We start from the raw sequence: 17,146 nt of genomic DNA on the forward strand, positions 1-17,146 counted from the left end.
AGGATTAATTATTTTCAAATTATCATTCAAATATGTAAAACAAGCAATCACAAAAATCAAAACTATGTATTTTTCCTTTTATTCGTTAAGTTTTTTTTTTTTCCTCAAAGATTAATTTCAAAGAGACTTTTGTTATATGATTAAACCTTATGAGTGCGTTTAGTTCAAAGAATGTTGTATTAGTAAGAATATTATATTAATGAAATTATGGAAAGATAAATTATCTTGAAGATTACTAGGAATGTTTAAGAAAATCTGTTTGGTTGGTGAAATAAATTAGTGGATATGTTATATTAATATGTTTGGTTAAAATGAATAAATTTGTGGGTATGTTATATAGATTACTAAATTGCCCTCATTTTAAAATATTAATATATTATTATTTTTTCAACGATTTTTTTAACTCCCTATATTTGAGATTTTGCTAAAACACCCAACCACATAAAAGTTTAATTTTTAACAAAAACACCCCCACCCACTCAAGCCACTACCGGCCGCCTAAACCACAGTCGATTGTCGATCGGAAAGTGCAACAGAGATGTTCTTTGAGGGGTTTTGAAGAGTAGGTGAAGAGGAGTCTATTGGGGTAAGTGGGGGTGATTTCTTGTAGAAAATGCAACCGGAAAAGCACCGAGAAAAAGGGAAATCGCGAAAAAACAGTGGGCTTTGTCAACGATTAAGGGTAGCTATGGTGATGGGGTTTAGTGGGATTTGAAGAGGAAAACAAGAGGAGTAAGATGGTGGTGGTTGGGGCCGATAGTGATGCTGGAATCAACCTAAATCGGGCTTAATATCGGCAGCTAGTCAACCCAAAAAATCCCAAACCCAAGGTACAACCATTGATATAGCCAGAAAAGGCCATATCGGCGTATAACCGACTAGATCTGGTCAATCGTGTGCCATTCCGGCAACGTTGGCCGACAATAGTGGTGTTGGTGGCCGGCTGCAACAATCCTCTTGAGTGGCTTGTAAATTGTTTTAGAAATAAGGGCATTACTGTCCATAATTTTAATTATTTAGGGGTAAAATTGTAATGGTAGAGTTCATGTAAATTAATTTCAAAATAAAGGCATTATTGTCCAAAAATGTTAACAGTGAAGGGTAAAATTGTAACAAAAATAAGATTACCAAATAATCGTACAATACCTAAGAAAATTGAGGTAAGTAGATTACCTCCTATATTACTAAATACTATTGGTATTAGAAAATTATCAGAATCTTATATTACTTGACAACCAAACGTGGTAATAAAGTAAAATAAGATAATATTACCTCAATAATCCTATATAACTTCCAACCAAACACACCTTATAGGTAGAGAAAAACCCCTATAAAATAATTGTATGAACAGTTATTAAGTAATTGCTTATTAGTTAATAACTTAATATAATCGAACACACAGTTAAATTGAGTGACTATGACTTGTTCATCAAGAAAAACACATATACAAACTAATTTCTCTATTATTCTCTCTTCTACAAAACCTCAGCCCAAGCTTGGGCTTAGAAAATAAGGTACTGGCAATACTTGGGTCGTGTTGGGCTTTAGGCTAAGTGTATGATATGAAATTTTGTAAAATTCTTGCAAAATTGCATGCAACCCTCTTTATAAAATATAATAAAGAAAGTTGTTTGAAAAACCAGGGGTGTGCAAAAGAACTAGCCGAAACTGGCAAGTACCTGAGGTTTCGGTTCTGGTTCTTACCCAGAACCGAACCTCACAAGGTAGGTTCCATCTTTAGAAATCAAGAATCGACTGGTTTCGATTCCTAAACTGATTCCACCTTGCAAGAACCGGGAACCAAAANCTTCAGAAATTATTTTATATATTTTAGGTATTATTACTTCATTTATTAAATAATAGTATGCATAAAGTTTTAGTTAGTTTTGTCAAGTCCGTATCCAGTCCACCACCCATTATGAGAATATTTATATTCCGGGTTCTAAAATATTATTGAATATTCTTCCTACTTCTTTCCAAAAACAAACAATTTTTATTAGAATTTTATATTAAAATATCTCTATTAATTTATTTTTCTCTCTTAGGATTAATTATTTTCAAATTATCATTCAAATATGTAAAACAAGCAATCACAAAAATCAAAACTATGTATTTTGCCTTTTATCTGTTAAGTTTTTTTTTTTTTTTTTTTTTCCTCAAAGATTAAATTCAAGGAGACTTTTGTTATATGATTAAACCTTATGGGTGCATTTGGTTCAAAGAATATTGTATTACTAGAAATGTTATATTAATGAAATTATGGAAAGATAAATTACCTTAAAGATTACTAAAAATGTTTAGGAAAATGTGTTTGGTTGATGGAATAAATTAGTGGGTATGTTATATTAATATGTTTGGTTAAAAGGAATAAAGTGGGGGGTATGTTATATTGATTACTAAATTGCCCTCATTTTAAAATATTAATATAATATTATTTTTATTATTATTTTTTCAACGATTTATTTTAACCCCCTACATTTGAGATTTTGCTAAAACACCCAACCACATAAAAGTTTAATTTTTAACAAAAAAACACCCCCACCCACTCAAGCCACTGTCAGCCGCCTAAACCATCATCGATCATCGATCAGGAAGTGCAACAGAGATGTTCTTTGAGGGGTTTTGAAGAGTAGGTGAAGGGGAGTCTATCGATGCAAGTGGGGGTGATTTCTGGTAGAAAACGCAGCCGGAAAAGCACCGAGAAAAAGGGAAATCACAAAAAAACAATGGGCTTTGTTGGCAATTAGGGGTAGCTACGATGATGGGGTTTAGTGGGATTTGAAGAGGAAAATGAGAGGAGTAAGATGGTGGTGGTTGGGGCCAACGATGATGCTGGAATCAGCCCAAATCAGGCTTAATACCGGCAGCTACCCAACCCAAAAAATCCCAAATCCAAGGTACGACTATTGATATGGCCAGAAAATATCATATCGGCGCATAGCCGATCAAATCCGACCAATCGTGTGCCATTCCAACAACGTTGGCCGATGGTGGCCACCGGTGGTGGTGTTGGTGGTTGGCTACAACAATCCTCTTGGGTGGCTTGTAAATTGTTTTAGAGATAAGGGCATTACTGTCCATAATTTTAATTATTTATGGGCAAAATTGTAATGGTAGAGTTCATGTAAATTAATTTCAAAATAAAGGTAGTATTGTCCAAAAATTTTAACAATGAAGGGTAAAATTGTAATAAAAATAAGATTACCAAATAATCTTACAATACCTAAGAAAATTGAGATAATCAGATTACCTCTTATATTACCAACAGTAAATACTATTGGTATTGGAAAATTATCTGAATCTTATATTACTTGACAACTAAACGTGGTAATCAAGTAATATAAGATGATATTATCTCAATAATCCTATATAATTCCCAACCAAACACACCTTATAGGTAGAGAAAAACCCCTATAAAATAATTGTATGAACTATTATTAAGTAATTGCTTATTAGTTAATAACTTAATATAATCGAACATAGTTAAATTGAGTGACTATGACTTGTTCATCGAGAAAAACACATATACAAACTAATTTCTCTATTATTCTCTGTTCTACAAAACCTCAGCCCAAGCTTGGGCTTAGAAAATAAGGTACTGGCAATACTNAAGGTGTCATAATTGATGGTTGTTCAAACTTACTTATTATTATTATTATTATTAGTATATAATTTATATAATAAACTTTATTTTTTTTTTAAAAAAACTTAAAATTTGAAGATTGTTAATTAATACACAATTTAATTATATATTTAAAATTACAAGAAAATTAATGAAATTTCGTAAATTACCATTTATAAAAAAAAATAATAATAATATGGCTATTGAGGTATAACTTAAAAAACAAAGTAAAGAATGTGGAAGAAAATGAAAGAAGAGGCCGTATTGTTATCTGAAGTCTAAAAGTGCTGCAATGAAAGCCAAGCCAAGGTAATCAATAAATTATTATGCAACTTTAAAGCTTGTTGATGTTTATAACTTTGAGTTGTTAGTCTAACTAATGTGAACTTGTGTAGGGCTTGCTACTATTTTTTAGAACAAGTATAAAAATTTATTATCTCTTGCTTTCTTTAAATAAACTGAAAAAGTATACCCACTAGCAAACAAAACGCTAAGAAAAGTAACAAAACTTTGTTTATATATATATATATATATACACAGAGAGACTGACAAATCATTTTTTCAAACTTTTTTTTACAAACACGATGTGTTAATTTATAATTAATTAACTCATAATTGATTAGATAAGATCTATTAAAAACTAACCAATTATGAGTTAACGTATTACGTTTATAACAAAAAATTAGTGAGAATGATTTGTCAGTTTAGTATTACTCTTTTGTTTTTATGACCGAGGGTGTCCAGACATCAAAGCTCCCAAATCGTATAGGTTTGATTAAAAAGATACAAGTATGTGCTATCCAAATGAATAATACCATGTCTCCAGTATTTTTCAACATAGTAATGTTATTTATACATACTATTATATAAAAAAAGTTTGTACAAACTGATGTGATACATCACATATATGACGTGGTAGCATTGGGATCACTTATTTGGAAATTAATAAATCTAACTGCAGAAATTATTTTATATATTTTAGGTATTATTACTTCATTTATTAAATAATAGTATGCATAAAGTTTTAGTTAGTTTTGTCAAGTCCATATCCACCACCCATTATGAGAATATTTATATTCCGGGTTCTAAAATATTATTGAATATTCTTCCTACTTCTTTCCAAAAACAAACAATTTTTATTAGAATTTTATATTAAAATATCTCTATTAATTTATTTTTCTCTCTTAGGATTAATTATTTTCAAATTATCATTCAAATATGTAAAACAAGCAATCACAAAAATCAAAACTATGTATTTTTCCTTTTATTCGTTAAGTTTTTTTTTTTGTTTTTTTTCCTCAAAGATTAAATTCAAGGAGACTTTGTTATATGATTAAACCTATGGGTGCATTTGGTTCAAAGAATATTGTATTACTAGAAATGTTATATTAATGAAATTATGGAAAGAAAATTACCTTAAAGATTACTAAAAATGTTTAGGAAAATGTGTTTGGTTGATTGGAATAAATTAGTGGGTATGTTATATTAATATGTTTGGTTAAAAGGAATAAAGTGGGGGGTATGTTATATTGATTACTAAATTGCCCTCATTTTAAAATATTAATATAATATTATTTTTATTATTATTTTTTCAACGATTTATTTTAACCCCCTACATTTGAGATTTTGCTAAAACACCCAACCACATAAAAGTTTAATTTTTAACAAAAAAACACCCCCACCCACTCAAGCCACTGTCAGCCGCCTAAACCATCATCGATCATCGATCAGGAAGTGCAACAGAGATGTTCTTTGAGGGGTTTTGAAGAGTAGGTGAAGGGGAGTCTATCGATGCAAGTGGGGGTGATTTCTGGTAGAAAACGCAGCCGGAAAAGCACCGAGAAAAAGGGAAATCACAAAAAAACAATGGGCTTTGTTGGCAATTAGGGGTAGCTACGATGATGGGGTTTAGTGGGATTTGAAGAGGAAAATGAGAGGAGTAAGATGGTGGTGGTTGGGGCCAACGATGATGCTGGAATCAGCCCAAATCAGGCTTAATACCGGCAGCTACCCAACCCAAAAAATCCCAAATCCAAGGTACGACTATTGATATGGCCAGAAAATATCATATCGGCGCATAGCCGATCAAATCCGACCAATCGTGTGCCATTCCAACAACGTTGGCCGATGGTGGCCACCGGTGGTGGTGTTGGTGGTTGGCTACAACAATCCTCTTGGGTGGCTTGTAAATTGTTTTAGAGATAAGGGCATTACTGTCCATAATTTTAATTATTTATGGGCAAAATTGTAATGGTAGAGTTCATGTAAATTAATTTCAAAATAAAGGTAGTATTGTCCAAAAATTTTAACAATGAAGGGTAAAATTGTAATAAAAATAAGATTACCAAATAATCTTACAATACCTAAGAAAATTGAGATAATCAGATTACCTCTTATATTACCAACAGTAAATACTATTGGTATTGGAAAATTATCTGAATCTTATATTACTTGACAACTAAACGTGGTAATCAAGTAATATAAGATGATATTATCTCAATAATCCTATATAATTCCCAACCAAACACACCTTATAGGTAGAGAAAAACCCCTATAAAATAATTGTATGAACTATTATTAAGTAATTGCTTATTAGTTAATAACTTAATATAATCGAACATAGTTAAATTGAGTGACTATGACTTGTTCATCGAGAAAAACACATATACAAACTAATTTCTCTATTATTCTCTGTTCTACAAAACCTCAGCCCAAGCTTGGGCTTAGAAAATAAGGTATTGGCAATACTCGGGTCATGTTGGGCTTTAGGTTAAGTGTATGATATGAAATTTTGTAAAATTCTTGCAAAACTACATACAACCATCTTTATAAAGTATAATAAAGAAAGCCGTTTGAAAAACTAGGGGTATGCAAAAGAACCAGTCGGAACTGGCAAGTACCTGAGGTTCCGGTTCTGGTTCTTACTCAGAACCGAACCTCACAAGGTAGGTTACAGCTTTAGAAATCAAGAATCATTTGGTTCCGATTCCACCCTGCAAGAATCGAGAACCAAAACCAAATCAATTAGGTACCCGGGTAGGAACTAGAATTGATTTGTAATTTTTAGAGGGTTTAATTCTTACTTTTTAAAAGTTGGAGGTAATTGAAATTAATTCAGGTACCTAGAATCAGAACCTATGTTTCAGATTGCGGTTTCAAATCCAAGGAATCGGACAATTCCGATTCCTTTGAATTTGGGCTGGCCCTAGGACCGCCCACCCCCATGAAAAACTAGTCAAACCAACTACCATCAATTAAAAGACCAAATAGCTCTCCATAAACTTAGTCCATCTACTGTATATCTAAGCCCATTCTTTTTTAAACCAAACCCCAGTTTGGGTAAGACAGGCTTCACTATTAAGAAATTTGGGCATTCACCCGGGCCTAGATTATTTACGCCCTACATGTGGGCCTACAAATGTAAATGATCTCCCGGGCTCCATATATAACATTTGAATTGACGAAAATAACCTTCTCAGTTCTAAGTCACCGATTCAAACTAAAGAATCTGAGAACCTGTTTTTCGGTTATTCATACGTAACAGAACAATAAATCCTCCGTACAATCATTTCCTCCCCCAATGAAAACATTAATTTTTGTAAACTCCATTAATGATTACTCTAACCCTTTACTTAATTCATCTCCAAATTTTCCCTTCCGTTTTCCTTCCCTTTCCCGGGAATATAAAATATTCCAAACAAAATGGCTTCACTATCCCAAAACCCTGTATTTCTCTCCAATCAGAGCTTCATCATTACCTGAATTACCGAGTTATGGCGGGTGGGATGATTTGGGACTGGTTGGTGACTCAGTCAGTTCGGGTGAGTCAACTCCGTTGCGTAATTTTTTGGTTTCAATCGGAGTTAATGATAAAAAACACATTTTTTTGTTTCTTTCGGGACTTGTGTGTGCGTTAGCTATTTCTAGGGTTAGGGTTTCTACAATAATTGTGTTTCCGGCTTCGGTTTTGGTTTTTGCTATTGGGTTTTCAGTTGGGTTTGTTCGTGGTGGGAGTTTAAGTGAAGTTAGTGGTAGTAAGAGGAGGTCAAAAGAGGAAAATTTCAGGGTTTATAGTGAGAAATTCAAGAGTTTATTGGATATTTTTGATGGGTTAAATGGGAATATTAATAACTTGAAGAAGGACATACAAAGAGCTATTGATTGTAATAAGATTACAATTAGTGATTTGGAAAATTATTTCAATGCAGTGGAATCCATGAATTTATCAGCTTCAAATGCTAGAAATGCCACTGAGGCTTATATTATAAATCCAGGGAATTCTAATGATGTGTTAGTTGAGAACCAAAAATCAAGTAAAAAGAAGAAAGAGATTGGTAAAGTTGGGTTTGACTGGTTGCAGTTTATCGAGGGTATATTTGGAGAAAAAGCGGTTAATTCAAAGCCTAACAAAGTAAAAGATAAGGGAAAGCAAGGGACTCCGGAGGGTGTGATGAATGATCAAAATCAAGGAAATAATTTAAGTCCTGGAGATGAAATAAGGTTTCATGATTCTATTAACAATAATAAAGGAATAAGTAATTCAAGTTTTTTTCGAGATTCTTTAAATAAGTATGCTTTAGATCAAGATTGGGATAGAAGAAAAAAGGTGGATGTGCAAGATGAAAAAGTGAGTTCGGGGGAGGTGAATACAAATGCCAACAGAGTTTTTGAGAGTGAGGATTTTAGTTACCAGAATAACAGATTGCTGTTCAATAATCATCGTGTTTCCTTAAATATGGGTAGTACTAATGAAACTAAAGCTTGGGAATCAGGTGATAATTTGCTTGACTCAGTGGATTTTAGAGTGAGTTGGAAACATATGGAAAGTGAAGCTTCCTTTGTACAAGAGCGAATACTCAGGAAATCTAGTGGAGCTTATAGGTCTTCTGATGACACAGAGAAGTATGAGAATGTTATTTATAGACCCCGGTTAATAGAAGAGGGGGTGAATCCCAGAGATGATTCCCATCTTGCTGATCACCTGTCTGCTCATCGGAGTGTGGTTAATTCCTCTTCGTCTTCTGTGTTTACAGATGATGTTGCATTCAATAGGTATCTTACGGAAGCTAATGGTCTTTTGAAACAAGCCAAAGAGTGTATAAGGAGCAGTCTGGATGACGAGCATGTGGAGATGATATTATGCAAGTCTGCCAAGTTACTCTCAAAAGCCATAGTTTTGAAGCCCATGAGTCTATTGGCTGTGGGCCAGTTGGGCAACACTTATCTCCTTCATGGAGAATTAAAACTATGGATCAGTCGTGAGCTGAGAAGTCTCCTTTCAAGAAGTAATGTCGTATCTGTTGAGAAACAGAAAAGAGTACTCAAGGGGCTAGATTATCAGTTAGCTGGTAAAGACAGAATTGCCTCTCTTCTTGTTGATGCGTGTGAAGAGTGTGAAGAACTCCTTGTGAAGGCTGGCAAAAAATATAGGTTGGCATTGTCAATTGATGGTAATGATGTGAAAGCCTTATATAATTGGGGCCTTGCTCTCTCCTTCCGTGCGCAGCTAGTTGCCGATATTGGACCGGTAAGCATATGAACTGACAAAATTAGCTTGTTTATGGTTTTTTTCTATATATTTCTTATAAACAAGGCACAGGTTGAACAATGTAGTTTACCGTTGCTTGTGGTAGCCAGTTGAGTGAGCCTCACTAATCTTTAGCTGCTTTGAGCTTACTGGTGTAAAGATTAGAGAATGGAATATTTTAATATAATTAATAATTAGTAAAATAGCTATCTCACAATTTGGTTGATATTAAGTTGCTTTGACTGGATTGAAAATTTAGGTAAAATATCTGCTCATAAAGTTAATAACTCAACTCTGTCTTCCAAATTTCAGGAAGCAGCTTTTGATGCTGACAAAATATTCTTGGCTGCAATTGAGAAATTTGATGCTATGATGTCGAAAGGCAATGTTTATGCGTCTGATGGTATATTTAATTTCCCATTTACATCTTTGAATGAATACACTGCTGAGGAAGTATAAAATTCCACTTGACTCTAAAATTGTGTAAATTACAGCTCTGTTCAGATGGGCTGTGGTGTTGCAACAAAGATCTCGCTTACGGCCAAGAAATAGTAAAGAGAAGGTGAAATTGCTGCAGCAAGCTAAGAGACTATACGAAGATGCGCTACATATGGACTGCGACAATCTTCAAGCAAGAGATGCCTTGTTATCATGTATGTCTGAGCTTAACTATAGTGACTTTTAGAGGTCTCTAACAATAGAGTATCTGATCTCATGGTTCAGTTTTCCATTACTCCTCAGCTTGTATTTCACTTACTGGCCTTATTTTGCTTTTCATTCTCAATGGTTTTTGTGTCCATTCTACCTTAGAAAATGCAGCAGTAAAACACTAAAACTTTGTGTAATAATGAATAACAGTATAATAAAAGATGATGGGAGGAATCTTTCTCTTTTGTTACCATCAATTAATATGAAAAGTTTCTATTTGTTCCAAACTCTTGAGCCGATTTGATCCATGTATTATATCACTAATGAATTCAGTTTTGTTCTTGCTGATTGTAGAATAACTGTAGACAGAAACAACTTCACTGATCTACCCTCATCCTTTATTTTAGAAGAATAAGGTGAATCCCGAATCTCGAGTCTCTACATCAAGTTTGTGTTCAAAGCATTGTTTTAAAACCCGGACCGGAGGGCAAACCGTTTTGCTGTCCGGGTCGCGGTTCAATCGGTCCAACCGGTTGAACCGGTCGGTTGGACTGATGATGTCAGCAATATTTTATTTTTAAAAAATTATATATTAACCCCTTAAATCTCAATATATTACAAAAATTCTCCTAAAAAGTTCAAATTGGTCCCTAAAATTTTTATTTACTCCAAAAATGTCCCAATAAAATTACCAATTAGTCCTTAAACTTTTGATATATCTTCAAAATACCCCTATAAAATTACATGTAACCCTCATAATTTTAAAATATTTCAAAAACCCCCCTGAGACCTAAACCGGACCGGAGAAGCTACCGGCTCCCGGTCCGACCGGTTGGTCCGGTCCGGTTTTTAAAACAGAGGTTCAAAGTGATCTGATATCAATATCTAATTGTTGTTGATGAGGAAATAATGTGATGAACAATTATTGATTAGTGTCCATGTCACAATAGTTGAGATACAAACTTGAGAAATATATAGTATTACTCATTAATTTGTCACGATAGTTGAGATACAAACTTGAGAAATATATAGTATTACTCATTAATTTATCAATGTACGCCTTATTTGCTAAGATGTTGAATCCACTAGTGTGTAGTTAATCAACAAACTCAAGAAATCTGAAAACATTCTAGTGCCACATGATCTGTTTGAAAGGAATACGGGCACTCGCATAATTTCTAAGAACTCAAATCCACTTACAAAGTGTAAATTTTATATATATATATATACACATATATTCATTTAATTATGCAAACTTAAATGGCATATAATGTACAATTTTAGGAGGAAAAACCTGTATCCAATGTTTGACATGGTCCAAGGTTGCCATCCCAAAACATAACAAAGAAAGCAAGCAAAACAGAGCACCATTTCCAACTTTTAATGGCTTGAAACGCAGCTACTAAAAGGGACTTTTTTCTTTTCTTCTTTTCTTCTTCTTTTTTTTTTTTTTTTTTTTTTTTTTTTTTTTTTTTTGGTGTGGGGGGACCATTACTCTTGCAGGTTTAGTTTTTATTTTAAGGTTTTCCATATGCCTGAATTCTAATTATGTATTACTTAGAAAACATTATTGCCTTGAGCTGAAGCCAGTATGTTGAAGCTCGGATTCTCGGCTTCTGTCATGCTCCTCAAACGTTCCTGAAAAACTTTCAATATTCTGGCAAAGGTAACAATTCCGGCCAAGGTGCCATCCTCATCAACAACCCACACATAACTCACACGGCGAGCAAGTGCCTGAATAATCACAGCCATCAATGAGCTCCAAGGATAACAAACAATTGCCTCTGACCTGCTCACCACTCTTGCATAGTACCCTCCAGACCTCCCACTTCTTCCTGAACTTACACTGTCCTCATCGTCGGATGAACATGAAGATGAAATTCCCCAATCATCCTCCATCAACTCCACAAAAGCCCCCATGTTTCTCTCTTCCAGCCTCTTCTTCACCACCTGTACTAGGTCCTTCGGAGGTTTACCACAGTCCACATAAGCCATCAGATCATCAACTGAAAGCGTTGCTATCGCAGCAACAACCGTCTCATCACAAGAATTCAGTGCAAAAGGTGAAATGTCTCCAACCAACTTGCCATAATCATCAACAACGGCAACAGAGGTTTGTGTGATGTGGGATTGAGCAATAAAGGGTAATGCCAGAGTGGCAGGTTCATCATAATGGATGGCTAGAATATCAGAATTATCAATAATGTTGAGAGAATTAATGGGGTGATTTGAAGTTGAGCCAATTACTCCAATTGAATTGAGAAAGTAACGAATTATGTCTTCTTGAGTGAGCCAGCAGTATTCACGATCGTTATGGAGGGTGGATTCTAAGGACGGTTTCTGCACAAATTTTTTTCTTCTGGGAAGTGGAATAACAATGTTCTGTGCACCTTCCAGCATCAAATTTATGGCATCCAACAAGCTGTAAAATCAATAAAAACCAATTAGATTTACAAGAAATCATACAAAAAAACTATGAATTCATACACCGTAATCAAAGAACCAAACTTTTTACAAAAGATAGATGCAACAGTCAAGATATTGTACTCTGATCTGTCTTTTACATATAACAAATAACGGGGCTTAGAGGGCGTCCCCTTGATTTGAACAGGTGACTTCATCATTCGAAAGGCAAAAGGGATGTGCTCTGAGCTCCACCCCACTATTGAGGTGGGTAAGAGACAAATCCGAAAACAATATTTTGATGGTAAAATATGAATAGAGCCATTAAAATTAAAATTTCACAAACACCTTCATAAAAAGCCAGGAAATTTACAATCAAACTAAAATACAAACCTTGCATTGGGTTCCAAATGTCTAACGATCCCAGAGGCCTTAGGCAAGAGAACCGAAACAGGGGCCTCAAGGGCAGAGGCCAGGTTCAACAAATTCTCTTCTTTACACAAGAAGCAAACGATATCCACCATGCAAATTTTGCTAATACATTTACATGGGTCCTCACCGTTCGTTATGGCTTTCCTTCTGCGTTGTGAATGATCACAGCTCCATACACTAATATAAGTCTCTCCAAATCTTTTCAGCGCCGACAGAGCGTCCCCAACGGTAGCGGAAACGACCGAGATTCCCCTCAGCGCAGGCTTTCCAATGCATAAATCTGATACTTCATTCGATAATAGACTCACTGCCATGCACAACACACAAAAAAAAAAAAATCTTGTTTTTTATGGGATTAAATGGATTGGCGACTTGGAATGGAGGCGAAGAGCGAAATGAAGGAGAGGGAGTGGGATTTGAGCCGTGGCTATGAAGTGTTAATGGGCGAGGAGGAGGAGGTTCTAGAGAGACAGGTGGAGGTATTTTTAGTTTTAAACGATTAATACAATTAAATCGCGCTATTTATAGAGAATTTGTTAGGTGGAATACCCGGTCAACCCCACGCACGTGACTGAGATTTTAATCGTTATTGTAGAGGGATATATTAAAAAGATTTTATTTTTTATATAATATTTGACAATAATTTAGCTTAAAGAGAGAAAAACTCTCTCTGTCTTACAAATATTTCAATTACAAGAAGATTACTAATTATTAAAAAGAAAAATGAGCTAAATTTGAATTTATAAATGAATATGGTGGTGGGCAACTTGGTGACGTTGATGTTATGTGGTATCTAAATATGACTATGATCTTCTTTCCCCTACTTTTACATCTGTTTCAAAATTGTCCTCTGCTTTCTCTTCAAATGCATTTTTGGTCTTGTAATATTAATATTTGATGTATGGTTATTTGTACGTAGGTACAGTTCCATTTTTTTGTTAAATTGAACCCATTCGATTTCATTACTTTCTGGTTCGCCCCTACTTATGGCGACAATCTTTTTAATATATTCTTAAATTAATTTTTTATTACTTAGGATTAAGAGATAAAGTGGTGCATAATTTAAAATTAGAAATTAGTTAAGTCCTGATTGGTAGGGTATTTGAAAATGTTAATCTGAATAACTATTTTAAATTGAGTTGAGTTGAATTAAATCAAATAGGATATGATTCTGACAATGTGTTTGGTATAATATCTGAAAATTATATCAAAGTTTGATAAAATGCTGAATAGTTGTTTGAAATATTTTTTGAAAACATTTTCTAAAAATATTTAGATTATTTTTAATCCCCTAGATTTGTTAATTTAGCTAAACAATAAGAGTTTATAAATTAACAAAAACACTCTCACCCACCCAAGCCATTACCGGATGATGCACGACCGGATAGATCTGGCCAATAGTGTGCGGCTCGGCCAAATCTACAGTCAGAATCTCGCCATCGTTGATAGTCAGATCTCAGGCCGTTGTTAATGGCCAAAATATGGCCTATGGCCGAAAACAGTCAAATCGACGCACAATCGGCCAAATCCGGTCGATCGTGCTTCGTTCCAACCTGACAGACAATGGTGGTCTTGGGTAATTTTTAGACTGAAATGAGTGAAAGGTAATTGTTTTCAGTTGATCAGTTGAATAGAGTTGGAAAAATGTTTTGAGTTTAATAGAATAGAATAATAGAAAACAAGTCCCACCCACTTTTTATTTTTAGACAAAAAATCATATTTGAGTTGAATTAATTTTTTGAATGAATTAGCCTAATAATTAAACAAATACATATTCTGTTTTTTAATCCACATAAGATAACAGAAAAATGATTTGAAAAAGTGAAACAAATAGGGCTAAAACATTAATTGTGTTGGATAATACTAAACAAACAGGGGCTAAGATATTAATTGTGTTGGATTATAATAATAATAATAATAATTCAGGTCAGGGATTAATTGTAGGTTTATGGATCTATTAACGCATCGGTAATTAAAAAAAAATAAAGATATGCAAACCCTAACCCATGACCTTTATGCCCATTTCACATTATTAAATATACAATCAAATCAAAGAGTTGTAAAAACTATACCAGTGTTGAAGGCTCTTTCGATGAGATTGAAATCGCTACCACTCCAAGGTAGGAGTGCACTAACGGTATCCACATGAAGACAGGACGGGTGATCACCTTACAGTCTCAAGTGCTAGCAAGACACGCAAGGATCAAGGATCCAAAATTTTTCTTTTCGAAAAATTCTCTTCTCCACCTAAGAGAGAGAAGGGAGGCTAAGGTTTTTGATTTTTGTAAAAAAGTTATCACATTTTAATTTTAGTTGCACTTAAATAGTGCACACTAAAATCTTAATCTAATATGGAATAGCTAATATTCCATATTTAGATTAGCTTTATTCCATTACAAACAAGACATTTTAATTCAAATTTAAATTTGAATTCCATATTATCTAAATTAATATTAATATTAAATAATATATATTATGTTTAAATAAACAAATATATGCAGTAAATATATATAAAAACAAAATATTTAAATATACAATCTCACTAATTTAATTTCCATATGAAATTAAATATAGGCAACAATCTCAACAAATTTAGTTTCACTGTGAGATTACAAAAATGTCATTTCATCTTAAAAGACGAAAATACCTGTTCATCATAAATAATGAAAATGCCCCTCTCACTTATCCATCCTTAATTTGTCTTCTATGTGTGTGACCCGAAAGCTCCTTATCATATTCGCAGTGAGTAGTCTCGCAATTGACACCAATCAATCATCTCATTAAACATAGACCAAGATTGGCCTCTAGCAAGGCATCATGGCCACCCGATAGATTCAGATTCAGCGAAACAGCTTGCCTATCAACGATATTGTTACCGTGTAATCTAATCCTTTCATCATCCATTATCTCATCAAGGCCGAGGCATAGAAGTAGTGTCAACCTCGAATATCCTTGATATCTCGGTCTTCGGTTTTTTGACCAACGACCAGAATAAATTGGATTGAGTTATAACCCAATCCCACTATGACCATAGATTTAATGTCGTTGCATCTACCGAATTACTCAGCGAGATAATTTATCCCGTACTTGGGAGTGATGAATCCTTTGTTAATCCACCATAGTCTTGATACACTTTTCGATGTAGCCAATCATTATTGTTCTGATAGCTCTGAATAAAATTACGTTGGACTAGTGTCAAACTACACCAATTGATGCACAAGGCGCTTCGGTGATCTTAAGTCTAAGGATCACATGTACCACCATTCGTTAGAGGATTTATTCCACAGAAATTAGGGTTACAAACTACACCGATTGGGCCGGGGATGAAACTGACAGGAGATCAACCAGTGGCTATAGTGTTTTCCTAGGTGGTAATCTGGTTCAATGGTCCTCTCGGAAACAAAAAGTAGTTGCATTGTCATCCACAGAGGCTGAATATAGGTCAATTAGTCAGGCAGCTACGGAGCTGGTCTGGATTCAACATTTATTCTCAGAGTTGGGAATTCATATTAGTCACACTCCAATCATTTGGTGTGACAACATGAGTGCTGGAGCACTCTCTTCCAACCCTGTCTTTCATGCCCGCACAAAGCACATAGAAATAGATGTTCATTTTGTTAGAGATTTGGTGACTAGGAAGCTGTTAAATGTTCAGTACATTGCCTCTGAATATCAAATTGCTAATCTGTTAACAAAAGCTCTTCCTAACACTAGGTTTATCATGCTGCGAGACAAGCTTACTGTAACATCTGGACTTCCTGCTAATGAAACTGTTAAGTGTGCTAGTAATAGTCAACATGAGTAATGGATGAATGTGTCCTCGTTCTGATTGGTGGAAAATTCATATGTTGAAATGTTGGTAGACTAAAATGTGATGAGTTGTTGGTCTAAAATGTGTTGAATTGTTGGTGTTTTTGGTGCTGGAAAATTTTTCTGCTGGAGAATGTGTAGAAAATGTTGGTAGTCTGAAATGTGATGAGTTGTTGGTTTGGAATGTGATGATTTGGTGATTTAATTCTGCTGGAAAATGAGTTGAGATGTTGGTAATCTGAAGTATGATAAGTTGGTTTGCAATGTGTTGAGTTGGTGATTTAATTCTGCTGGAAAATGAGTTGAGATGTTGGTAATCTGAAGTATGATAAGTTGGTTTGCAATGTGTTGAGTTGGTGGTTTAATTATGCTCGAAAATGAGTTGAGATGTTGGTAGTCTAAAGTATGATAAGTTGGGATTTGAAATGTGTTAAGTAGTTAGTTAGATTTTGCTGGAAAATGAGTTGAGATGTTGGTAGTCTGAAGTATGATGAGTTGGGATTTGAAGTGTGTTGAGTAGTTGGCCTGACTGTGCTTGAAAAATTCATGCAAATATGTAGAATAAAAAGCAAACATGTAGATTTGAAGTGTGTTGAGTAGTTGGCCTAACTGTGCTGGAAAAATTCATGCAAATATGCAGAATAAGAAGCAAATATGCAGATTTGAAGAAATTGCAAGAAATTGTAAATATGCAGAGTAAAAGT

At 34.2% G+C, this 17,146-nt stretch overlaps 2 protein-coding genes across 4 annotated transcripts; one reads left to right on the forward strand and one right to left on the reverse strand.

Moving 5' to 3' along the window:
* Positions 1 to 7,156: 7,156 nt before the first annotated feature.
* Positions 7,157 to 10,790, forward strand: LOC116126772. Of its 3 annotated transcripts, XR_004127528.1 has the most exons (5): positions 7,157 to 9,149; positions 9,462 to 9,552; positions 9,644 to 9,802; positions 10,152 to 10,250; positions 10,658 to 10,790. XR_004127528.1 is itself a non-coding variant. In XM_031412441.1 (4 exons), coding segments are annotated over exons 1-4 (2,199 nt in total). In that variant the 5' UTR covers positions 7,157 to 7,202; the 3' UTR covers positions 10,154 to 10,252. The 3 variants fall into 3 exon arrangements, 2 of the variants coding, with proteins under 2 accessions (XP_031268301.1, XP_031268300.1); XM_031412441.1 differs by lacking the exon at positions 10,658 to 10,790 and having other exon boundaries at positions 10,152 to 10,252; XM_031412440.1 differs by lacking the exons at positions 10,152 to 10,250; positions 10,658 to 10,790 and having other exon boundaries at positions 9,644 to 9,930.
* Positions 10,791 to 10,820: 30 nt separating this feature from the next.
* On the reverse strand, positions 10,821 to 13,098 carry LOC116126773 (CBS domain-containing protein CBSX5-like). The gene is made up of 3 exons (XM_031412442.1): positions 13,015 to 13,098; positions 12,594 to 12,960; positions 10,821 to 12,219 (listed from the first exon to the last, which is right to left on the reverse strand). Exons 2-3 carry the CDS (start codon positions 12,944 to 12,946, stop codon positions 11,355 to 11,357), a joined length of 1,218 nt encoding a protein of 405 aa, XP_031268302.1. The 5' UTR covers positions 12,947 to 12,960; positions 13,015 to 13,098; the 3' UTR covers positions 10,821 to 11,354.
* Between the last annotated feature and the right edge of the window lie 4,048 nt (positions 13,099 to 17,146).

This window comes from Pistacia vera, unplaced genomic scaffold (genome assembly GCF_008641045.1).
Source record: "Pistacia vera cultivar Batoury unplaced genomic scaffold, PisVer_v2 Contig184, whole genome shotgun sequence".
In the NCBI taxonomy this organism is placed as follows: domain Eukaryota; kingdom Viridiplantae; phylum Streptophyta; class Magnoliopsida; order Sapindales; family Anacardiaceae; genus Pistacia; species Pistacia vera.